The sequence below is a fragment of the Lissotriton vulgaris genome, chromosome 2_1 (assembly GCF_964263255.1).
Source record: "Lissotriton vulgaris chromosome 2_1, aLisVul1.2, whole genome shotgun sequence".
In the NCBI taxonomy this organism is placed as follows: domain Eukaryota; kingdom Metazoa; phylum Chordata; class Amphibia; order Caudata; family Salamandridae; genus Lissotriton; species Lissotriton vulgaris.
In genome coordinates this window covers 557,902,309-557,927,259 of record NC_141687.1, presented here as the reverse complement: position 1 = coordinate 557,927,259, position 24,951 = coordinate 557,902,309, and the positions used below count along the sequence as shown (strand labels likewise).

Below are 24,951 nucleotides of genomic sequence, written 5' to 3'. Positions count from 1 at the left end.
CACATGTCAGAGTGAACACGTCACTGCCCTCAAAAGAATCTCCAATCAACATGGGAATGACAGGTGAAGCTTATGGCTCAGTGCATTTTTAACTGGACACAATCATCAGAGCCACTGAGGTTCATGACAGAAATGACAAAGAGACCCTCAATGCCGCTGTGGGAATTTTTTCACCAACCTTTAATAATGCGTGTCGCTCTATTTAAATTAGTATCCTAGTGTCTTTCACTAAGGTCTGCTTCAAGCGTACATCCAGTGTAGAGAAAAAAAAGTTTTTGTTAACCATTCCTTCATTTATAACACCACACCACTTGTCTCCCCTTTCAAATTTTCCTGCTGATAAATCATCTTTTGTTTTAATTTCAGTCAATTAAATATGTTTTGAATGAAAACTAGCTGCAGTACTAAGTACCAATGTATGTTCCTATACATTTGCTTATATGGGACATGGTGCTCCTAAAGAAGACAGACTAGACTGTACGTTATCACTGCAGTTCATCGGTTTCCTTATATGTTGTTTTCTGTGTTGTCTACAGAGAGCGCGTGCAGTACACACACACAAATGTGCGAATGCGCAAGGGGCAGAAACAAAGCAATCAATAGGAACTCAAGGACTCCCCCACGTGACTCTGACAACACACACTGATAGGCGAATCAGGAAAGGCCAGGGTTGGACCCGCATTCCTTATATATCGAATATTGGCCTCTCGGCAGAGTCAGAGACCACTAATGAAAATGTATCACTTTAACGTGGAATTACGATGATACTATTTCCTGGCCAGAGGTCTGCAGCACCAGTCCGCCTGATACCGAAGTGACGCTAATAAAACTAAATTCACATAATACACTGTTAAGACGTCCAGCGCCCGTTAATAAGAATCTCTGTGTACGCAGATTTGAATCCCACCAGGGACCACTCTGACTTTTATCCTTGTGAAGTCAATAAATTGAGTGCCATTGAGTAAAGTGATAACTATGGTTGCTCTATGCTGAAGCAGAGTTACGGACTAGTCTTCCCCCGGGGTCATTCGCGCGAGACCAGGACTTAGGCAGGGGTGAAGGGGTGGAGCTAGGGGGTGGGTATAAGAGCGCAGGGGAGGAAGGTAACTTCCTCTTCCTGCGCTCAGCACCAACGGGAGGGGTTTCAAGAAAGGCCCCCCACCCACCCTGCATTTCTTAGGGTTTGGGGAGAGGGTTGGCTTAGCGTGCCAGTTTAGACCAGGGCTGCGGGTAGGCGATACTTTGGAGGGTTAGGGGGGTCAAGAGCAGGCCCACCCATCCCTCGGGGGGGGGAGTTTGAATGATGGGGGGAGCTGGAGGCATGACTGGAATGCCAGAGGATATCGGGGTAGGATGGTAGGTGCTTTGTGCATATGGATGAGGTATGGAATGGGCATGGAGTGGTTGGAGACATGAGGCAGAGTGGGTGAAGAGAGTGAGGCAAGAAGAGTTGATATGGGGGTTGATGTTATTTAATGTGGATGTCATTGGTTTATTGTTTAGTTGTGCAGCCTGGTCTAATAAATGGCCTTTTACGCTTTAACATCTGCGTGGTCTGTTTATTGCGCGATATTATTATCATCATGCAAAGGAATTAGTATGCATACCCTGGAAGCTGGGATCTCAAAGACTGTTGCAAACCTGTTGAGCCAGCCAAGCCAATACACGCTCAGCCATGTCCAGGAGCTCGGGCAACACTTCATCGGGGTGGGAGGGGGCGGAACGTCTGATGCGCACGTGGGGTGACCTGCACATCTCCATGGCGTTTAATTAAGCAGTAACGAAGGCGTCGTCGCCCGCTGCTGACGGACAGGCACTTCACGCAGCGGCGTAAGTGGATTTGGACGTGAGTTATTCGACGTGGGAAGCTGGGCTCCTGGCTGGCGGTGTGTGTTCCAAAATGCTAATGTGGCATAATGTTTATAAGGAGACGCTGCTGCTAAATGCCAAGTGCCAGTTCGGGAATACTGATCGCTGCAGCAGAGATGAGCCTCGCGCCCTTGAGCCCGTGGGTTTGGCTGTCTTCAAGATGTTTATGTGTTTGCCATTCATGGACACATCTCATGTCCTGGGCTGTGTGTTCCCGCTCTCCGACGACACAAGTGAATGTCTGGATGCACAGATGGCGCACTTAGTGACAGGCCTGGCCTCGCCCACATTCCTATAGGACTGCTCAGCTACCAAGTAAAAGGAACTGACGTTATCAGCGGAGATAAGCATATCACGCTGAAGGGTCCTAATTTCAATCTGGGCACGAAAAAGGCCCTAATTTACACCAGTCTGTTCCCAGACAACCCATAATCTAAATTTAGGCAAGAAAAAATGTTGGGATTGTGCACCTGTTCATTAAAAAGTGCCCATAAAAGATGCAGGAAAACTGGCCTAATCCACACTGAACAGGAACACATTCCTGCGCTATATCTGTTCGGGTGACATGCCTTATCTTACACCTGTGCAGAAAAACAACACATTACACCTAGGCAAGAAAAAATATCACACATTTTATCCTACTTTAAAATGTCTGAATAAATATCTCGAAAGTAAGAAATCGAAATCTATAGAACTGTAAAAAGCATAATCTTTATATACAGGTACAGTTCTCTTTACCGTACACCAATGACCTTGTTTCTGGTACACTGCCATAGTCTGTGCTTTCCAGGTTTTCCTTTTTTGCTAATCTTTTAATATATTGTCTAAATAGGAGGAATGTGTAGCATAAGAACAGTCGTAACTATGCCCTCATGCTTTGGGTCAATGCCGGCTATTGTGCCTAGGGTTTCAGACGAGACGCAATGCTAAAATGAGGGGGCTCTCTCAGGATCCGTAAACTATTATTCAGCCTCAATGAAATGTGTGGCTGGGCGTCTTCTGGTGCAATTTTGACATTGGGTCAAAGAAGCCCCCACACTGTGCCTACTTTGTAATCACAGCGTCAATCTGGAGGGGGCGAGGGAGGCCTCAAATATCTGGTTCTAGCTGGGACCACCACAAACGCCTCACTTAAAGGGCCATCAGCATTCCTTTAGTTTGAGTCTCAAACTTTGCTGTAGCCTAACACCTTGCTGTCAATGGCATGGAGTGAAACCAGGGCTTTAAGGGGGCCGGGTCTCACCGGTGCTGAGCACCAGCAGTTTTTGAAAGGGGACCTCGAAACGGGTCTCTATCAGGCTCTGTTTTGTGCCCTATTTTGCGGTCCGTTTTTTTCCCGGACAGCAGTGACAGCAGGCACATCGATGTGCGCCTGCTCACACTGCTCACTTCTCACTAGTGGAGAAGTTACGGCATGATGTAATGCCAGGTTAGCGTTGTAGGGGAAGGGAAATCCTTTAAAGAGCGTCATTTTCCCTCTGGATTTCCCTTCACTTTTTGAAACTCAGGAGCAGCAACATTGTTGTGGTTCACCAGGGCTTTAAGTGGAAATTGTTTCAATATAATATACAAGCCATAGTTGCTGCTTATTTATCTTATGCAACTATCAACCAGTGACAAAGCCAATAGTCCTGACTTGTTGTAGGTTTGATGTTACTTGTTGTACCATATATTTGGATGCAATTACAGAAACAGCAAAATACAAGTTGGGCAGCACAGTTTGTTCATTCCCCTTAAAGCCCTGAGTGAAACAAACAACCAGGTTCTTCGCTTGTTCCTTGCAATTTGCATGCACCTCCTGATGCTGATTCATAACTCATTTAGCACTATGAGGTAGCACAGGGAGATCCGTGGAAAAAGCAGTAACTCACTGTTCTATCTACAAAAATACAAATTTAACACCCAAGTTTATTTCCACAGGGCTGGCCTGGGTGTTTAGGACTGTTGTCGTGTGTTTCAAGGGGATAGCGCCACCAGAATGTCACTTTTATCAATGTTCTAATGGTGCTATGTCGTTCTCCATATTTACAAAGTGGCATTAAGCCACTTTTTGTGGCTTAACGTCGCCATGTAATTACAGCTCCTTTTCACGCATCACTTAGTAGGAAAGGGGCATGCAATGGGTGTTGCACCGCAACACCTATTATATTATGACGCTGCCCCAGATTTACAAGGGTGTGTAAATCTGAGGCAACAACGAAAAATAACGCCACGCAAGAGCAGACATTAGAATGGCGAAACGAGGAGAAATACTTTTATTTCTCCTCATTTTTGCTACTTTTATGTCTGCAGTATTTTGAAGCACACATAGAAATAGCAAAACGACATTAATGATTGTTTATGTGCAGATAAACAATACTTCCCTGCAACGCACGGACCCCTGCACTATGGTGCAAGGGTGTCTGCGTTGGTGCTAAGCAGGTAATTGTGGCGCCAGTGATAGAGAAAACACAGGGGTGCGCTGTATGGCTGTCAACACAGGGCATGCCTGCGTTTTGGAAAAGAAGGAGCACAGCGTTGCCTAATTTGGCACAGATCCGTGATCCGACATTTCGTTGTTAATGTGGCCCTTGGTTTCCCCATACAGCATTAGGCCGGCCTGGTGTCAAATCAGAAGAAGTTGTTTAGCTCTACAGCCATAAGCAATTCTACTTCTCAACAGCAAGAGGAGACTTATCTGTTTGTGTTAGTCCACTTCACAAACGTGGGGGGGGGGACATTTCTGACATGCAGCTAAAGGTCACCTATTATGTGAGAGCAGGGAGACCTAACCTCCCTATTCAACTGTAAACAGTCTACTCGACGAGAGCACAGGGAAGTATTTTTTCCCTAGCTGGGGAAGCATTAGCCCCTGATGTGGTCTATACAGGGCTTTAACTGGGCCAGGTTCCTGCAGGTCTAAGACATGGTAATAATATAAATAAACATCCCCAGACCTCCCCCAGGTCACCTAAATCGCTGATAGCTTAGCTGCCCCATCCAGATGATGTTTTTGTTGATGTGTGCCGGCAGGGGTCAGATTGTGAAGGGAGGGCACGGCAGGAGGATAAAGGGGTGTTAAAAACATCTCCCACCACATGATAATGAAGGACTACATCTACTTTAAACCAGTAAATCATACAGAAACGAACAGGCAGGGACAAGCACAAGACTGGAGCAAGATGAGAAGTGCGCTGTTGGCATAACCTTAATGCACACCGCTCCGTGCGCCCCTCAGAAAATTGGCGCCCTAGACCTTGCCCATGCTGAAGGCTGGCCCTGGTCGCACTTTATGCACATTTTACTGTATGTTTGAGCAAAGCCCTTAATTATATAGGACACGCCCCTTTAAGGGACCCCAGCACTTTTATTCATTCCACTTAAATTCTTGTGTCTACCGGTTATAAGTTCGAATCCCAACAAGGTGAACCCGACCATATCGCTTTCCGAGCTGGTGACTGACTAATGTTAAAGTAAACAATAAGAATACGTTATGTACCGTTTTTAAATGAAAAAACAGCAATACGAAACATTGTACAAAAATTATTTTATGAGAGGGGAATGTGTAGTTGCTTATCTTTATGGGTGCCCCAGGTGGGTGGACAAGCCGGGCTCTCTTCCCTTCCCACAGGAAATGGTACTACATCCTGCAGAGCCAACTGCTGCTGTCCCCAATATATCCTGTTCTATGGGTGCCACTGCACCTGGTAGCTGGCTAGTTCACAGGCGTTGAAGGCCCTGTTAAGTTATTAAACTGCTACTAATTGGAGAAATCCTTCAGCCCAGACAATTAAGCTCCCCAATAGAGGAATGCGAAAGAACTTTTGACTGCATCATAAACAAATTCTAACAAATTTAAGTGTAACTAAAGCAAGGTGGAAATAATAATTGCTTATTTGTTTTGTCTCATCAATTATTCACGTTATACCACATACACTGTACTAAAAAAAAATGTTATTTCAAGAGGGAGTTTTAAGTCCAGAAAATCCAAAACATTTTACTTCTCTTTTTTTTAAGGTGTCTTGAATGTTCTAGTTCTTCCTAGTGAGACACTTGCATGATATCACTTCAGTGCAAAGTAATGATCTGTAAGGCTATTTCTTAAAAGAAATGGGTGCTACTACAGTGCTTCTAAAGGCCGGTAATAAACCCAAAATCTGACGGACAGGGAAAATCAAAGAAGCACATTTCTTGTTACATTGAGTTGTGCATGTTTTCTGCTGAGTGCAACTTTGTATTTTTGACACAAGCTATTTTACTCTGAGAGTCAGAAGGACTAATGGTGATACAATGGAGTTCCTGTGCTTCCCTGCAAGACATAATTATTATTTGTTGATTGATAACATTATCAGTAGGATCTGGTGAATGTGTACACTTTACTGCCTCATAATCCATTGTGGTTTGTATAGCATTCAGATCCTTTATATACCAATGTCTCTAAAGTGGCAAAATAATGACATACTACTGCCCAAAAAAATGTGCGGCACAATGATGTATTATTTCTTGCTGCATAATTTATTTAACTGACCCTAATAATTTCAGTGGGTGAGCCTTTAGTTCACGGTGCTCTATAAGAGGAAGATGTGTGAAGGGACAACCAAGTGTTATTACGCCTGCAGTGTGCCATGAGAGAAGGGGACCTGAATTTCCTGTTGCAACAGATACCAGAGTACCCATCCAAATTTCTTTCTCCCTACATGTACACAGTGGTGGCTCCACCGCCGCGTTGCGCCACTGCTCTGTGTGCAGTTCAAAATGGAAAAATAAAATGATAATAACGCAATGTTATTATCTATTTTTTTTTGTTGTACTGGCTTAGCGAGGCGGGCTGGCCAGAGCAGTGGGAGGAGTGGTGAGCACTCTCTAAGTGAGCATGGCAGTTTGGCCAGCGGTCTTGGGTCGGCCAAACAGTCATGCGCATTTAGTATATTCTACACCAGGCTGTACTGCACAGCCTGGGTGGAAAAAATGCACAGGCTCCCAGTCACTGAGCCTGCAGGTAAGTGTTTTTTTTTTTATCCTCCCACCTCTTCACCCTTGTTAAGTAGCAGCCGCCACTGCATGAGCAATTTCTTCCAATGCACAAGAGTTAGTAAAATGCATCCCCACGAAGACTTTCTGCAATGGACAGCTGTGGAATAATGGCAAAATTACTTACCTCTCCTGTGGAAGCCATCTCACATCGGAGAATAGGGTCAGCACCTCTCAGCCGGGGCCAGGAGAACATGGGCGCCTGTGCCAAAAATAAAGGAAAAATAAACGTCGATAATCTGCAACTCCATGTATGAACATCTGACAAACAGGGTACTCGCATCACGTGCCATAAAATACAGAATAGTCTCCATTTGCTAATATCTATGTGTGAGTGTTTCTCTGCCATATAATACGTAGCCTCTTCCATGGGCACTAAAACTTGTCTTTAGGGCTCTTCTGCCAAGTAATATGTTAACACTCTGCTTTGGCAAAGGATCTATGAGCTCACTGCTCATATTTGCCATATAACATGCATTGCCATCCAATTGCAGATAATAGAAAACCTCATTTGAAGAATAGATTTGGACCTCTAATCACAGCACTTGTACCCTGTCTCAAATATAATACACAGATGAAGATGTATCTTGGACCAGAACTTTAGTAAATACTGGAAATTGCTCAGCCACAAACCGGATCAAACGACAATTTGTTCCAAAAGCCTCTGTTATGCCAATGACAAGGAACAATAGTCAAGGCTTTGCAATAGCAGCATTGTATTGTCAGGAGCCAATGGTGATGTGCAACCTGCAGAGCAGAAGGGCCTTTCCCCAAGGACAGTATGATCAATAGGTTCATACAAAGTCCTATATTTGGATAATAAAAAAATAAGCAACGCTTGTGCTCTCAATGAAGAATCAGGGGCAATGCATTATCCAAACCAAATTTGTGGGAGATTTAGATTAGTCTGTGGAGAAGGTAGTTTTGATTACTGTTTCCCTCTGAATGTAAAAAAAAGATTACCAATCACTGAAAGCACGGCTAGCTCAGGTACTTCATATGAGCAATGGAGGGGACAGGAAAGCAAAGGTGCATTCTCGGTTTCAAAGACTAGACTCCCCAGTCGTTGGAGAGCCTCACATACCTTGATCCCAACGTAGTCAGCGGGAATGATGGGTCTCTCCAAGGTAGGCAGGTGTGTCTCGTCTATTTTCTCTCCAATCATCACTTTGGTCGCCACGTCAATGAAGTCCAAACCAAGGGTCTTCGACACGAAGGGGAAGGAGCGAGAAGCTCGAAGGTTGCATTCAATCACCTAAAAATGAGACAGTTAATATTATTCTACAGCTGTATGTCGCCGAAAGACTTACAGCATGAAAAGACTGCCCCTGCAACCGTCACAGTAACATACGTCATACAGGAAGTGCACTGGAGAAGAAGCAAGTTACTTATCTTTAACTACTGGCCTACAGCACTTGTGTCTTTCAAAGTTTCACATAGTTGAACCACTTCCAATCATTAAGCTGTTTAAAACAGCAATAGATATTTACAAAATTGCATAGGCTCCATATCTTTGCTTGTTTAGTGGCACATTCACCTCATTTAAAGGCACCCAAACTTTAGCCAATGAGGTGAATGCACCAAGCATACTTATTCTCCCAGAGGGCACCATAGCTCAGATTTTCTACCACAAGTCATGTGTGACAGGATCTCTGGACAAGCCTCTGCTATATCTACTGCACTTACCTCAAAACATCTGAATTTACATTTTCCACTTTCACTGGACCTTCCAGATCAAATAAATCATAGTCAGTGTATTTGGGGGGATTTTTTATTCTGGGCCATAGAAGGGTTCTGTGACAATGTCATCTCTTGAGAAGGAAAATAACATTTCTCTTTAACACCTTCACTGCTAAGGCATTATTAGTGATGCCATATAATTTCCATTGAAATCAATGGAAAGTCCATGACGAGTTACCCTTGTCATTAGCAGCCAAGAGGATAAGGCCTTTTCAGCTTGCAGACTGAATAGATTATTCGCAGATGGTCTGCATCCTAAATGTATTTATGGCCTTTATCTCACACATATGGCATCTAAATGTGATATCATCAAAATCCATTTATGATAGAGACAGAAGCCTAGATGTATTCCCCCAAGAGCACAAGAGAGATGCCCCCTAAATTGGAGAGGCGCCCACCTTAGCGGATGATTACGTAAGATGTGTCCCCCCAGCAACTTCCACTAAAAGTCGTGCAGAAGAAGAAACACTTGCGGATGCCTGTGAGGCTCATAAAGGAAGCACATTTAAAATCAGTATATGCTTCAAAAAGGCAGTCCACCTTTCTTGATTCAGACACACACCATCCTGACCCTTCGCCTGTGAAAATGACACAAAAAGAAACTGCAGCGGATGTTCCAGAACCTTTCCTGCCCAAACTGTCATCTATGGCCAAAATTCTTTCTGCTGTCAAACCTCCGGTAGGCATCTCATCACTGGTCATCAAATCATCGACAAGCACCGCATCATCAGTGGGCGGTAAACAATGTTTATAACAAAACTTTTTGTCCGAAAGGGAATCACAACGCGGTCGTTACACCGACCGCGTTGTGATTCCGCATACCATTACTCCGCAAGTCGCAACAATTACTTGTGGAGGGGGGGGAGGTGTTGGATTTAAAATCCAACACCTTTCCTACTGTCCGCACAGACTGGAGTTTGAATAGTAAATTATACTATTCCAACATTCAGCGCCCTCCCTCAGCAAGTCGTTGTTCCGACTTGCGGAGTTTTGGTCTGCAGAATCACAATGCGGTCGTTGTAACGACCGCATTGTGATTACCTGCGGACAAAAAGACTACGAGATAAGAAGGCATATTTTCAGCAGGCATCTCAGACTGCCGATTTTGGTGCTGGAAACCAGGTTTCGATTCTGAGCAGATCACTTAATCTCCCCGTGCCTGAATGTGTAATTTAAATACGGTGCTCATGTAAAGCGCTCCAATACCTTCAGGTCGAGTTCGCGCAATATAAATATGCAAAACAAAAAAAAAATTGTCAATAGGCTTTTCTTCTTCGATGGGCACTTTGACGTTGACTGTTTCCTCTTCAACAGTCACATGGTCATTCATGTTTGCCTCTTCAACATTGGTACATCTGCCCTCTACAGTGCTGTTCATGCCAGGAAGCTTGGATTTTGTTGCTATCAAAGTTCTGTAGTCTACGGAGGTGCCTCTGGGCTTTTAACAAAACATCCTTTGCCCAATAAAGGACAGAAGCAGCTTCCTACCAATATTTTAAATGCAGAGGATAAAGAAGACTTCGAAGACACCCTTTCAGACATGAACTAGCTGCAGACTGCTTATCGTCTGTTACAACTGAGGGTCCAATATGAGCCAGAATATTGAGTTTGAACCATCAGAAGGATGTCATCATGGTTATTTTGACATGTGCGTAGACTCCGCCGTCGGGGCAGAGAACTCTGCACTCATGCATAAAGGCAGCGTTGAGTCGTAAAGTACACACATTGTTTATGAATTGCTGATTGTAGTATGTTTTGTAGTACTCAAAATGTACTACAATGTGCAGTTGGAGAATCGGTGTACAAAGCTGGTTAATCCAGTTCCATCCCAATGGGGGAATATGTCTCCTGTCAGTCAGTCTTATTGGCCAGTACAATATTCTTTCGTTCCTCCCCCTTAGCAGTCTGCGCCTCTGCCATGGCAACCTACCCCACCATGTTTACCGGGGTTCCTAGCCTGTTAATGGGAATGGTTCAAGCATGTGAATGTATGAAAGATACTATGCTGGAGGACCTGCTGTAGTGGAAGGCACCCAGAACGTTATAGCGCCCCCTGCTCTGCAGAACCAACAGTCATAGAGGTCATACAGGAAGGGAGAGAGACCCCTGTTATGCAGAATCTACAGTAGTATGTTACAAAGACACAGGGGTGCGCTGCAAACCTACAAGTCAAGTCATGCATGAGAAGTGCTCCCTACACTGCAATATGTATGGGAGCATAAGTTATACTGGGAGGGGGCGTGGGGGGGGTGAAAGAGTCCCTACTTGCAGAATGTGCAATAGCACAAGCTATACAGTCAAACGAGGTGGGAGGAGTGCCCTTTGCAGAACTTGCAATATCACAGTACAGGCCAAGGGTAAGAGAGAGATCCCCGAGGGGCGCTGAACAGCACAAGACAACAAACAACATACAAACACTGAGAGCTCTATCAGGATTACAGCAACACATCAAATTCAGGCCCAGGTTAACAGAGGGAGCACGGGAGCTCTGCTTATCAGAGAACACAGCGACATGTCCGACTCCAGCCTAGAGAATGAGGGTGCCACTGTTTTGCAGAACCTATAGTAACACAAATTCTGGAGGCACTAGAGGGCAGAGGGGCTACCTGCTCTGCAGGACCTACAGTAACAAACGGCATACATGTACAGGAGGAGAGAAGGGCTCCTGGTCTTCAGAATCTACAGTAACACAAGTCATACAGGCACAGGACACGAGAGGTAGAAACAGTAGAGACAGACGGGCAAGAGGATATTTTCATAGAACAGCAGATATACATAAAACATGCAAGCAAGGGGAGGAGCCAAGATGGCGACCTGAACGGACGTGCCGTGTCTCGGCTCCGCGAGCCTGCATGCCCAGCGCTACTATCCTGCCTTCTATCCTGCATTTTGACCGCAGCGATGTGACGCTGTGTCCGCGCTGAGCCCCCCCGTGTGCTTCCGAGATCCCTGCGAGCTGTAATGCCGGAGATATCGTCGCAAACCTAGATGACCGCCGAAGCCTTGGGTCTGTGCCCCGCTTGTCTCCTCTCCGCCGATAGTCGCTGAACCGACGACTGCCTCCTTCCTGCTAGTCACCTTTGTGATTGCCTCTTCTAGCGGCGGATCGGCAATGATGCCTCCTGTGCGGCGCTCCAGAACCGTGAGCGGTGTTTGTGACGGCGACCCGCTTTGCGATGCCATCATACCGTGCTTAGCCCCTTCTTCGTGCGTACATCCCGGGGAAGGAGCGATGGCGGCTGCTTCCCCCGAGCTGGCTGGGGCTGTCCTGTGTCGCGACTATGCCGCCCGGCACACCGCTGACCTGGATGCAATGCTACCTGCACCGTCCCCTGCTACGGAACTGGAGAGCCTGAACTCGGAGCCGACGTACGGGACCGTTCTTGCCGCACTGACCGAGCTCCGCCGTGACTGGCAAGCCTCCTTCGTAAGGATGGGTAAGCGACTCGACGATGTCCTTCTCTTGAGTCCCGGGAGACCGACCAACTATCAGGACTGTCCTGGCTTGCCCGTGTCGGTCTCAGCGGGGGACACCGGGGCACAGAATGCGTGCGGGGAGTTGTTGCCTTTCCCCGTCTCCCGATTTAACTTTAAACGGCAGGTCAACATCCTCAGTGGTGCTACAATGTTTCCCCCCCAGTCGAACATTGCAACTTTGTCATCGGTGAGGTTAGTGTATCAGACTTTGCCTTCGCTTGTACCGGCCCCCTTTGACTCTGCAGCCTTGTGGAGATCTTTTTTCAGGCGGTGGGGTGGATATCGCTTCTTGTGTTTTGGGGTGCTTATCCTGTGCACCGGCAGCACCGAAAGTGATTGGAGGCGCCCATTTTGTCTCTGCCTTCTTCTTCTTCATCAGCGGTGGCCATTTTATTTTCCTCCATTGTTTGCACCGGACCTCCCCCGTCGGCCATTTCTGGAGAGACAGTCAAGATCTGGCCAGGGCTGAAGGGGATTTGATCAATGCTTTTTACACACTGGCTGGTGGGACTTGACTCGGACTGTTTTTATTGCTGCATCCATTGGAACTGCACTTGCATGGTGTGCCGGATTGCCTGCGTCATGTTGGTGCGCTTTCCTCTTGATTGTGCTCCCCCGAACTGCCCGCTACTACGCTGTCCTTTTCAATTTGGCTGATGAAGACCCACCTGGGACGCTATCCTGTGCCTCTGTATGTGCTCATCTTAACGATCCTTATCCACTACAGGCTGTGACTATGTGTCAGTTCTTTTTGGTCCCGCTTACTGGGGTGGATGCTTTTGCTGGCTAGGGTCCGGGGATAACTGTTGCTTATGAGTGATTTCTGACTTCATACCTGGTCGGCCGACGGGGAAAATGTACTTGATTCTGCCTTTTCCTAACGTGGTGGACGTATTCGCGGGCTGGGGGTCCGGGGACAATGGGTGCTGGTGGTGGTCTTGCACTGTTCTGTTCGGTTGGGGGGGACTCGGATTGATACACTATCTAGACACACACGGGGGCTCTGACTGAGAATTACTTCTTATTAGAGACGATGGCTTTTGTATATGCTTGATATGGTTGCTACGTTGTGAATCTGGGGCGGGTAGTGGAGTCCGTGACACGAACATAATGGCCCTCCTCCGGGGTTAGGTTTTTGTGGGAGTTTTAGACTGGGTTCTCCTTTCTTGCTCCCTATATCTAAGGTGTCCTTTTATCTTCTTTCTCTCTCTCTACTTTCTTTTCTAAATTTCGGGTTTATGGGGCGACAGATGCGCTGCTGGGGGGGGTAGGCCGTAGCCTTCGCATGCGTATAGGGTGGGGGTTGAGGGATGGGTTTTATTTCTTTAAGTTCCTATGGTGCCTTGTTTTTTCTTTTTAATTTACTTCTTCTCTTCTGCCTTGGGTCCGCGTCGACGTTGCCGGCGGGCGGGTGGCGGTAGGTACTGATGGGACCACGGGTCCACTATCCTTGTTGCACTTTTTTGCCGTCTTGCCGCCTGGTGACGGACTTGTTCTCGAAATGATGGGCTGTGTGTGTCCCAGTTGATATTGCTACCTCACGTCTACGCGGACCCTGTTATTTTTCCCTTTTCGTTTATCTTCTATTCTCATTAAAATAAAATAGTTGGTCCTTACTAGTAGCTATGAAACTTTAAAATTAACCTTCATCACTCCTGAGGCGCGAAGGCACGTGATTTACAGTGTAACTGCTGACTATTTGTTAATTGATATCGATATGCTGTCGCGTCTTGTATTGTATGCACCTGTGCTCAACAGTTTTGTGGCCGGCCTGAAGGTTGTAGGCCTCTATTTGTATTTTTCTAAGAAGCACGAATAAAGGTTTTCAAAAATTAAAAAAAAAAAAAAAAAAACATGCAAGCAAGAATGCTGAGGGGAAAATCCAAGCAGAGCACAGATCAACACAAAACATACTGGCCCACGTGGTGAGGGTAAGAGCCCCTTCTCTGCAGGGTTTACAGTATCACATCTAGTAAAGGCCCTTGTTTGGTTCTGCTAAATCTCCAGGCATGGCTATCTAGATTTTGGAGGTTTGTTTTTGAAAGTCTACGCTTTTGTTGGGTCAGCAGATCCTCCCTAATAAACAACTGCAATGGAAGGCATGCGCTAAGTGTAGGAAGTTCAGAGTACCAGACTCTTTGGGCCATGAAGGCAAGCCAGGTTCTGTTCCTCCTGTCTTAGTTCAGTACCCACAGTATCAGATACAGTGGTGGAAGGGTGTACAGGAGGCCGAGGTCCCACCGAAGGTGGAACGCATGTCCTAGAAACCCTTGAGAAGGAAAGTTAAGAGCACAAAAGAATGGGCACTGTGGGCCTGGTTCACAAACTGCACTTTGTTGTAACTTTTGTATTACACAAAACATATTATATAACATACAAGAAACTGTAAGTTTTGCTTATACTTTTATGTGCAGAGTTCTCCACCCCGATGGCGGAGTCTCCAAACGTGTAGTTATAGATTTTAATGGTAACTGTAGCAGAGACACAGGAGAGTGGGTCTAGAGTTAATACTAAATGGGGTGGGATTATGGAAGAATAAGAGGGGTTTTTGTAGGGGTAAGGAGGAGTTTAGGGAGGGTCATCACAAACCCACGCAAGAGTCAGCTAATGACATTGCTGTGGGAGTGGAGACATGTAACTTTATGCTTTTGTAGTAAGTTTACAGTTACACTCAGAGTTTGTGAATATTGAAATTGTACCCTTACTATTAAGTGTAAATTTTACTCAAAAGTGTAACTTACCTTTGAGAATCTAGCCTTGAGTATTTTTGGAAGCATAAAAAGTTCTCACAAGAGCAAGCCCTAATGATGTCCTGCACCACCGCTGGGAGCAGATACAATTCAAGGGCAGCAAGATGACACTTGCTGACTTTCTCTGCCCTGGCGTCGAAAAATCCCACTAGATGACTGAGTGGCATCCTGTAGAGTGGCAGGCAGCACCACTATCTAAAAGCCTCCTGACACATGTCCCTTGACATCAGGATATCCTACTTGTGGCCGTACCACATGGTGGTTGTGTTGTCTGTGGGCAGTACCACATGGTGGTAGTTTTGTCTGTTGGGCAACCTGTTCTTGATGGCAGGCAGAGAAGCCTTGAGGGTGAGTTGAATGTCATGCAGCTTCAGAAGATTTATTTGTTGGTCCTTCTCCTGAAGACCCGAAGCCTCTGATCTCCACCCTGTCCAGATGACCTAACCAGCTGAGATATGATGCATCCATCACCGATATGACTTTGTGAGCAGATATAGACAATGGTCTACAGCAGGTCAGAATTCCATCCACCACTGGAAGTCCTAATCTGCCTCATTGCAGACACAGATCTAGTCTGAGAAGTATTCTCAATGACGGCCCCCTTGCAGATGCAAGTTCTATTGAAAGGCCCAGCGTGCCATCGGGCACAGTGTTCGAACAGGATACACAATGCTAACAGTATAAGGAGCTTTATAACTATTTAGGCTGGAACAAAAACACTCGCCTGAAACATCAGGATCATAGCCTGAATGTCTCGGACCCACTGTGGAAGTGGTATAGCCTTCATAGCGACTGCGTCCAAGATACCCTGGGTAAAATGCAGCCTCTGTTAAGATTGAAGATGAGATTTGAATTCATTTATAGAAAACTCCGGGGTGGACAAAAATAACATTGTTTTCTGCAGGTGGATTGAGATTAGCTGAGGTAAACCTGCCTTCACCATCCAGTCATCAAAGTATGCGGTTACATGTATCCCCAACTTGTAGAGATTGGACTCATCACCCCTATGACCTTTGTAATTACCCAAGGGTCAAATGTAAAGGTGAAAGGTAGGGCAGTGAACTGGAAGTGCCTGATCCTACCACAAAGTGGAGATATGTACTCTGGCACTGTAGGTCTGGTACATGAAAGTATGCTTCCTGAACTGCAGGTCCTGGAACATGATTCAATGCTTGCTGTCTAACTCCATCAAAGAGTGCTCCAGGGTCATCATCGTCAAGTTCTCTTTCTTGAGGAACAAGGTCAAAACTTTGAAGTCTAAGATCAGACTTAAGCTCCTATCCTCTCGAGGATTAGGTAGTAACATTCCTAATTTTGCTTTGGGTATACATTTGATAGCTCCCTTGTCAAGCAGCATCAACACTTCCTTGGAAAGGGTATTGGAGGTTGCCATCAATATCTATCTGGTGGAAAGAGGATGAATGTGAGGAGGGGTATCCAGAAAGGGAAGGGTATAACCAGCTTGGACAATGCTGAAGACCCAGAGGTCTGAAGAGACTGAGAGCCAGTGGGTTCGGCAAAGCTTTATCCAGCCCCAGATGTCAGTTCAAGGGTAAACTAAAGGAGTTTCGAACCACTGTCTGGAGACGAAGATTATTGATGCTGCTGTAATTGACCCTAGGCAACACCCTTCCCTCTTGCATTAGGAAAAGTCTGAGTAGGTTTTTGCATGGGTTGCAACAGTTGTCTCTGATCAGCCCTGGAACCTCATGTACTGCTGGAGGAATTTGTGGGCCGGGGATAACAATCCCAAGGTAAGAATCATGGTTCTGCTGTTTTATAAATGTTCCAAAGCAGCATTAGTCTTTTGTACAAAAGGTCTAGCCCCATAATGCCTCAACCTTTCAGGAAAATCTGGTGGCGCACATCAGGTGTGTCGTCTGGTAATAATGCTGGTGCCCATTGCATGAGTAGCCGAGTAAGTGAGCCAAGGCCAGAGAGCAGAAATTAAATTATGTTTAACTGCATCTTGGTCATCTTGAACCATTTGTGAAAAAGCATTACAAAGGACTTCAGGTAGTGCAGGAAGAAACTTGAGTACCCTCTAAAGTGCCAGATTACCTGAAGAAAAAAAATTGCTATAAATTTTTAGGGATTCCATGCCTTGCGGGGTCACCTGAGAGGTGTTGGGGTTGACCTTGCAAATGGAGGCCTGTGCCAGAAGGTTCTCTGAAGTGGGATGCTGTGTCAGAACTAAGGGTCACCCACCAGGAGTCGCTCTGTGGAGTCTTGTGACATGATTCACCCCTGGAGTGGAAAATTGTTGTGACAAGGTCAACATAATGCAGCAACTAGAGCCTGAGGAAGCCTCTGGGATGAATAGAGGCTCTGACGTGGAACGTCTAAACTGAATCATTTCAGTAGGATTTGCCTTAGTCTTTTCAAGGGGAAGGGGTATTTGTAGAACTTCTGATGCCCTCCTAATCACAGCAGTTCAAGAGGCACTTTTTGGTTCAAAGCCCTAAAGGGGTAACAAGGGTGGATTTTAGAGAGGTAAGTTTGGTACTCGCTTTCTGCAATTCAAGACATAAGTCATAAGTCAGCATCGGTTTAATAAGAAGGTAATACGTTATCCTAAATTTTGAAGTAGAGAAGCTGGAGGAGAACCCTCCTCCACAACTGGATTCACATTAGGGATTAAATAGAGTGACATAAATTGGACCCTAGTTGAAGAAGAATGTGAATCCTGGGCTAGAGCCAAAACCAGATCTGGAATTTGCACTACAAAAGTTTGCACCAATGGCAAGGCCTGCTGCACAGAGGTGGATGCACGATCTGGCATCAGAGGCAGAGCAGGGTGACTTTGTCTTCGGTTCATTCGATGTTAAAAGGCTTGCCGAAGGTAACTCATCTGGCACACCTGAGGAAGTATGAATCATCTTGAATATCTGCAGCAAGACGTCTTAGAACACCTTCACTTGCTGTAAAGTCAATATTGTTCTGGGGAACATGGGGAGCATCTTGACATGGGCATTATGAACAACGATACACTTTGTGACTTCGATCAGGATATAAAGTTTGGCTTTCTGCTTCCTCATGACTTTGGGGTTCATGAGAGATCATTTGTCATGAGACTAGCAGTCATATTTGCTGCTAAAGCATCCAAGGCAAGCATCAAGCAAATCCGTAACAAACATCTGCTTCCATCACATACAACATGGTTTGAAATATGTTGGCTTAGGCTAGCGACATCCAAGATATTCTGAAGTTAAAACATTTTTCAGTAAGTACCAAAATCATTTGAAATGGAGCTCTGGGTCCGCATTGGAGGGTGTGGAAAAAGGTAAACTGACGTCATTGTGGAGCACTGTTTTATCATGTTTGGAACAAGGACATAGTCATGGCTAAGGCAGATGGGGTCACCTGCAGTCACACAGGAGATATTGTAGAAGTTTCCTGGATCCAGCCTGGAAACTGCATGAGACTCACAAGATGAAGAATATGCTAGAAGAATGGATCAGACACAAATATATACAGACACAAGGGTGCAGAGAGGCTTCCTGCTCTAGGTTCAAATCATATGTTGAATAGGAAGGGTTTGTGACCTTTGATATTCCCTGGAAAACAGATGCAAAGTACTTTAATTACAAAGCACAACTAAATACTACGGAGTTTAATAGGAAGGTAAGTATAGGATTGTTATCTAAGTTAGGATCTTCGGCAAGGTGCCACTTTTGGTATTGTCTCTCCACGCTACAGAATATGTCTTATGGCTGCAGCCCCTCCTACACGGTGGGCATAGGCTTTAATAAGGTACAGGTGCGGATTACTTCAAATACCCCACAAACCAAATGCCTAACGCAGTTCAATGTAATTTTATGCCTTGCATCTACTTTGCAAAAAGAGTTAAGTCTATGCATCATACACGTCAAGTCTCTTGTTCCAGTTGCAGGCTAAGCCCCACTTTTACCTGCTGGCTGGGGTTCCAGTTGGACTTGCAAGGTTCCAGTGGAAACTGCACTGTGGGTACAGTTCCAGTACCTGACTCTCAGTGGTGGCTTCACTTCGGTGGGGCTGCAACAGCAACCTTACATTGAAACAAGGACCACTGTATGAAGCCTGGGAGGCATGCCTGTGCAGTGACACTAGCCTTTAACAGAGGCACCCTCCTTGGCCAGGTGCAAACTTGTGCTCCAGTAAGTAAGTTGTGTACTCTGAGCCAGTTCCTCAGGGATGATGTGTCTTCAGCAGTTGCAGTTGCAGCCTCTAGGCCATTCAGGGCTTTCTGCTTTCGCAGCAATGTTGCACCTCTCCCTGACTCAAGTCTAAGTTTATTACTTAAGTCTAAGTTTACTACTTTTTAGCATTCACAAAGGTAAGTTTCTACTGCCATATTTGTGACATTCTGAATCGGATTGGCTGGATTACGTTGCTATCATTTTTTTGACCTGATGAAGACCCCAGTTGTTCTTTGTGAGGGGGTCTAGACGTTGACATTTCATGGGTCTACCCTTATCTTTAATTGAAGGACTTTCAAACTCAAATGCCCATATCATTGGGTTTGTTATTAATGTACATGTATCCTATGGGTATTTACCTTGTATATATATTGTAAATATTTATTCTGTACAACTTATTGTTGTATTGGATCGCTCACTGTATTGTACTTGCACTGTGCCATCACCCGGGGCACCTACTTTTGTTCCAAATTAGATTGATTAGTCTATTTTCTTATGTGGATTGGGTGAAATACAATTAATCTATCATCATTTATGTTGATACTGGTCTCTTGTTTGTCATTTTGACATGATTTTTGTATGTGATTTGGATTGACCCATCTCTTGATTCATTATATTTCATTCTTCTGGTAGAACACTTTTTATATATGAATTACATTGTTCTGCATTACTGATTTATCCTAATAAAAAAAAAAAAACAGGTTTTATGTTGGCCCGAGCAAAATTTAATATACAGGAATTTCATGTGACACTTCTTATGTGAAATACCCAAATTTATTCCATTATACCACATTACGTACTTGAGCCAACTTTGTTGACAAAATTATTTTGAAGGTGTGCTGGAATAACACAAATAATAAAAAAGTTATTGGCTGTTTGCAGCAATGGCGTTTTTGTGCTATTTGGTAGCGAGAAATGCATCTTCGCTTCAAAAAGTGATGTGAGGGTGCATTTTACACAAAAAGACATCGCTAGATGAGGGATTTGCATTTTACTTAATTTCACATAATTTACCTGAAATTTAGAAAAATTATGCAAAATCAAATTGGGCAGATTTCACACACCCCTAGTTTTAGGCTCGTGTGTAGGTGAGCCAGGTATTTGAGGTGAGTGTAGGATAGGACGTTTGAAATACTCCCTCTGCTAAGCCGAAGCACAATCAGTATGTGCTATATTTTTTTTTTCTGGAAGTAAGGCAGACACAGTTGGGAGCAGACTGTAAAGATATTCTTACAACATGATTGTCCATTGATAATTCCAGCGGCAGTCTGCTCATGTAAATGCGGTAGGGCGGGGCAGGGCGCAGCAGGAGGAAAGCCGAAAGACGACGGAATAGGTATTATTTATTTATTTAATTATGCCAATTCCGCCGTCTGTTGGCCCTCCCACCCCGCCTCACCGTGCTTACCTGAGCCGGCCGCCGCTGAATAACACGAGTTGTGTGATTGGCCAGATGTCAAGCTGGCGTGGATGGGGAAGCTGGGCTTGTTGGATAAGGTGTGTCTAGGATTAAGTGTCTAACCTCACACTCTCCTGTCCTGCCACCTGTAATGTGTCAAGACTCGTGATAAATCTTCTCTATGTTTCAAAAGGTTATTTATCCTGCTGACAGCAGTACTTACCAGGACATCATTTCCGCGCACCAGGAACTGCACGTTGAAAGGTCCAGAGATAGCAAAGGCATTGGCAATCTTCTTGGTGGCAATTTTAACCTACAAAGTAATAGTGAAAGTTGTGAGCAAAGTTTCTGTATTCTGAAAATCAAATTTTGCTCCCCAATCTATGTCTATGACTGGTCAAAACTACTTCTGAAGCAAAATAACAATAAAACACAGCTTCCCCCAAAATACAGTTCAATTACCTATTCCAAAAAATGTTGACACATTTGTACTACTATTACCCTACTTTACTATAGCGCATTGACCTTTGACTTTCTACTCTGATCATCCACTCTCATCGCCTCTCCTGGCTTAGTGCTCCTTAGATGTTAGCACTGACCTTTTCAAGAGCGCCCTGGCTGATGGTCTGGGTGGGTATCATCAGCGTGGCATCTCCAGAGTGCACCCCAGCATCCTCCACGTGTTCAGAGATTGCATGAGAAATGACCTGGGAAAGAAAAGGTTTCTGGTTAAATGACTAAAGTAAGCACCAGAGACACCGCGGGGTCCCTCGTCCGACTGCATTAGTCTCACACGACTAAAGGAGGCAAAAGACCCCTAGGATGGGTTGAGGCTTTCGGGGCATAACCAAGGCTAGAAAAGGCCCTGAGAGTGACCTGCAATAGAACTGAACCTCAGGGTGATCCTTGCCGTACTACAGCCAAAGAAGACGCCAAGAGATGCCCTGCGCTGGATTTACCTCTGTTTATGTTTCCTCACAGACTGCGACCCAAAGGCACAAAGACGACTGTGTGCTTAGTTTGATCGGATGAGAATCTCCTGCAGCCCGGGTGGGACCCGAGCATCACTAAATGATCCTGATTATGAGCTAGGTGAATTGGAGTTACCATTTGGGATCTGCTCTGCCCAATCAGGCGTGGCTGGTGTGCCTGCGCCCGGCTTTACTAGCAAGTCCCAGTTTTACTGGGTGGTAATTCCATCTGGTAAAATGACATGAAGCTTAGGCTGCAACAGCACCAATCTCTCATCCACTGATTTTTTTTCTGGCTGGGGAAGCATTAATCCCCTTGCCGGACCTTATCTTCCTTTTCTCCCCCCTACTCCCCCATCCCCCTCCTTCCATCACCGCCCTCACAGGGGCCCCTACATTCATCACCTGCTCAGTGTAGGGGCAAAAATTGATGTTAAACCGCTAACAGGAAGCTGAGAAGAACCTCTTTTTAGGGGCACCAAACTTGTACATCTCCTTCTTTCATTCTAGGACACTCTCGTGAAGGGAATGAATGTCTTTTTAAGTCTTCTGTCCTTCCTCAATGAAGGCCCATATTCTCTAAGGGGCTCTTCGACCAACCTCAGCTGAGCCCTCTCTTTGGATGACACAAGAAAAAAGGAGACAGGGCAACTCAACCCGCCACCTTACTTACCCTTCCTTCCTTGGCAACAGCATCCATCTCCACCTCTCTGGCACCTTCAACAAACTTGGTGATGACCACCGGGTGTTCCTGTATCAGCAGAAGAGAGCAGCCCATTACTAACACTGCAGACATTGTCCAGGCTTCCATTACAGGGATGGCTGAGTAGGGTTCCTGGGGTGGACCTGGGGAGCACAGTCTGTCAGGAAGGGGAGGGAGTGTGGGTGTGTGCCGGGGATGTGTTCTGTTCCTTAACTTTGCCCCAGTCATGCCGTTCAATGTCTAGTTACTTAGGAAGCGTGAGGAGACCTGCTAGCAAGTAACCATCCTGCTACACTAATGTTGAATCCACCACCACTGTGCTCTGACATGACCAGCACATGGTCCTTCCACAGAGCCTTCGAGCCGTCAAAGCACAGCTTGTCCATTTTCAGTCCAGTAGCACGAGCACAACAATGCACAGCACTGCTACCGAGCTAGTTTAGCAGCAGCACAGAGGTCTAAAGCGAACTATGGAAAGAGCAGTGCATCACACTTCCACTTAATTATGAGACCAGTGGTGCATAGCACCATAGTCCAGCTAAGTGACCAGCTACCCTCACCACTATTAACCAAGCTATGGGTCAGTAGTGCGCCATGCCACTGATATAGACCTTTGGGGGCAGCTCTACCATCAACCTACGACAATCAGCTGTGGAACCGGCCACAGTCCACGCCAACATAGACTATCAGATCACCAGCAACAAGATATGAGGCCCACAGCACTCAGCAATACTATGAAGCTATAAGTGTAAAGTCCTACCATAATACTGTAAGATCAGACCAGGAGTGCCCATCACTAACATCGAGCTAGCAGACCAGCAGCCCACAGCACCACCTTGAAGCTAACAGCACACAGCACTGTCACTGAGCTATAAGAACAACACGTAACACTAATATTGAGCTCTGGGCTCAGCAGCTGGTAGCATCACCATCCAGCCATGAACTAGCTGTGCATGGGACCACCAGCACAGATGTCTACCACTGAGCTATCGGACATGTAGCATACACCATGACCAGCGATCTATTGTTCAGCAGTGCACAGCACTACCATCTATCTATTGGACACGCAGCGCACAGCACTTTCATTGAGTAACTGGTCAGCAGTGCACAATAGAATCATGGAGCTATGGGCACACTAAGTTATGTTATGTTATATTGATTTATTATGCGCACAGATACCCCAGCCAAGGGGCGTCCCGGCGCAGAGACAAGGTAGAACATAACACAACAGGAAACTAAAAACATGAAAGCAGCTAAAACAGGAAAGTTTTTAAAGCCCTCCGGAAAGTCAAGAGGTCCTCCATCAGACGAATTTCAACAGGAAGGGAGTTCCATGCTGACGCGGCCTTTACACTAAACGAGCGGCCACCCATGCGACTAAGCCTAAATCTGGGGACCACCGCAAGGGCCAAACCCTGGGAACGGAGGGTGCGGGTGGGAACATAAAAGGAAAGACAGCTGGATAGGATTTCCGGGCCAATACCTCTCAGAATCTTAAAAGCGAGACACAAGACCTTAGAAAGGATGCGCTTCCTGACAGGGAGCCAATGTAGGGTACGAAGGACAGTTGCCACCGAGCTGAATCTGGGCAGGCCGACAATCGCCCTCGCCGCAGCATTCTGAACCCGCTGCAGACGGGTTAGCTCGGCCTGGTTAGCCCCAGCCAGAAGAGAGCTGGCATAATCCAGGCGGGAGATGATAGTTGCCTGGATCACCAGCTGCCTGGTCGGGGCGTCAAAGAACTTGAGAACAGGTCTCAAGCCCCTTAGGAGACCGAAACAACAGGCCGCAGTTTTTTTAGTATGCCCTACAAAGGAGAGGCCCGCATCCAGCCAGACCCCCAGGTTTTTCACCTCAGATACCGGGGTCGGAGTGGGACCCAGCTCAGAGGGCCACCATTGGTCACCCCACAGCTCCACTCCCTTACCGACAACCATCACCTCCGTTTTTGTGGCATTTAGCTGAAGGCAGTTGCCTGTCAACCAGCTAGCCACCGCCTTCAGTCCAGACTGAAACCTGGGGGCCTCAGTCTCCGCATCCCCGCTGAGAGTAACCGCCAGCTGTGTGTCGTCGGCATATGAGACCAAAGTTAGGCCCCACTGCCTAGCGACATCAGCCAGCGGTCTCACGTAAAGATTGAACAACGTGGGACTCAGCGAGGACCCTTGCGGAACCCCCATGGCCAGCGGTTGGAAATTGGACTTGAAGGGAGGGATGGCAACACAGAAGGAGCGGTTATCTAGAAAGGAGTGGAACCATTGCAACACCTGACCGCCAATGCCAGTCTCCTCAAGCCGATGCAGGAGGATGCTGTGGTCTACCGTGTCAAAGGCGGCGCTAAGGTCTAACAATATAAGCGCCGCCGTTTGACCAGCATCCAACCTTGCACGGAGATGTTCCACCATCACAAGTAACGCGGTTTCCGTGCTGTGGCCGGCACGGAATCCGTTTTGTGTGGGGTCGAGGGCATTGGTCCGTACAAGATGTTCAGACAGGGCCAAGTTGACATGGGCCTCAGTAATCTTGGCTGGCCAAGGTAGCAACGAAATGGGGCGATAGCTTTCAGGCTTGGCCGGGTCCAGGGAGGGCTTTTTGATAATTGGGGACACCACAGCTTGCTTCCACTTAGCTGGAACTACTCCCGTTTCCAAGGAAAGGTTGACGAGGGAACATACAGCTGCACGTCCCATAAAAGCCTGATCTCGAAAGAGAGCAGGCCTTACTGGATCGGATGGAGATCCAGATTTGACTTGCAACGCAAGTTTATCAAACCCGTCCAAGGTAAGGGGGGGGAAGACAAGCAGAGTAGACTGATGGTGGGTCCCATTGATACTTTCCCGACCGGACCCTATGC

At 46.2% G+C, this 24,951-nt stretch overlaps 1 protein-coding gene across 1 annotated transcript in view; it reads right to left on the bottom strand.

Annotated features, from left to right (window-relative positions):
* The window catches only part of CPS1 (carbamoyl-phosphate synthase 1), a 133,308-nt gene that overhangs the window by 9,133 nt on the left and 99,224 nt on the right, over nucleotides 1-24,951 (bottom strand). Inside the window, exons 29-33 of the mRNA XM_086955557.1 lie at nucleotides 22,068-22,145; nucleotides 21,023-21,130; nucleotides 20,647-20,736; nucleotides 7,964-8,134; nucleotides 7,007-7,081 (exon numbers count right to left, since the gene is read on the bottom strand). Coding sequence (XP_086811683.1) covers nucleotides 7,007-7,081; nucleotides 7,964-8,134; nucleotides 20,647-20,736; nucleotides 21,023-21,130; nucleotides 22,068-22,145 — 522 coding nt within the window. The remainder of the gene's footprint in view (nucleotides 1-7,006; nucleotides 7,082-7,963; nucleotides 8,135-20,646; nucleotides 20,737-21,022; nucleotides 21,131-22,067; nucleotides 22,146-24,951) is intronic.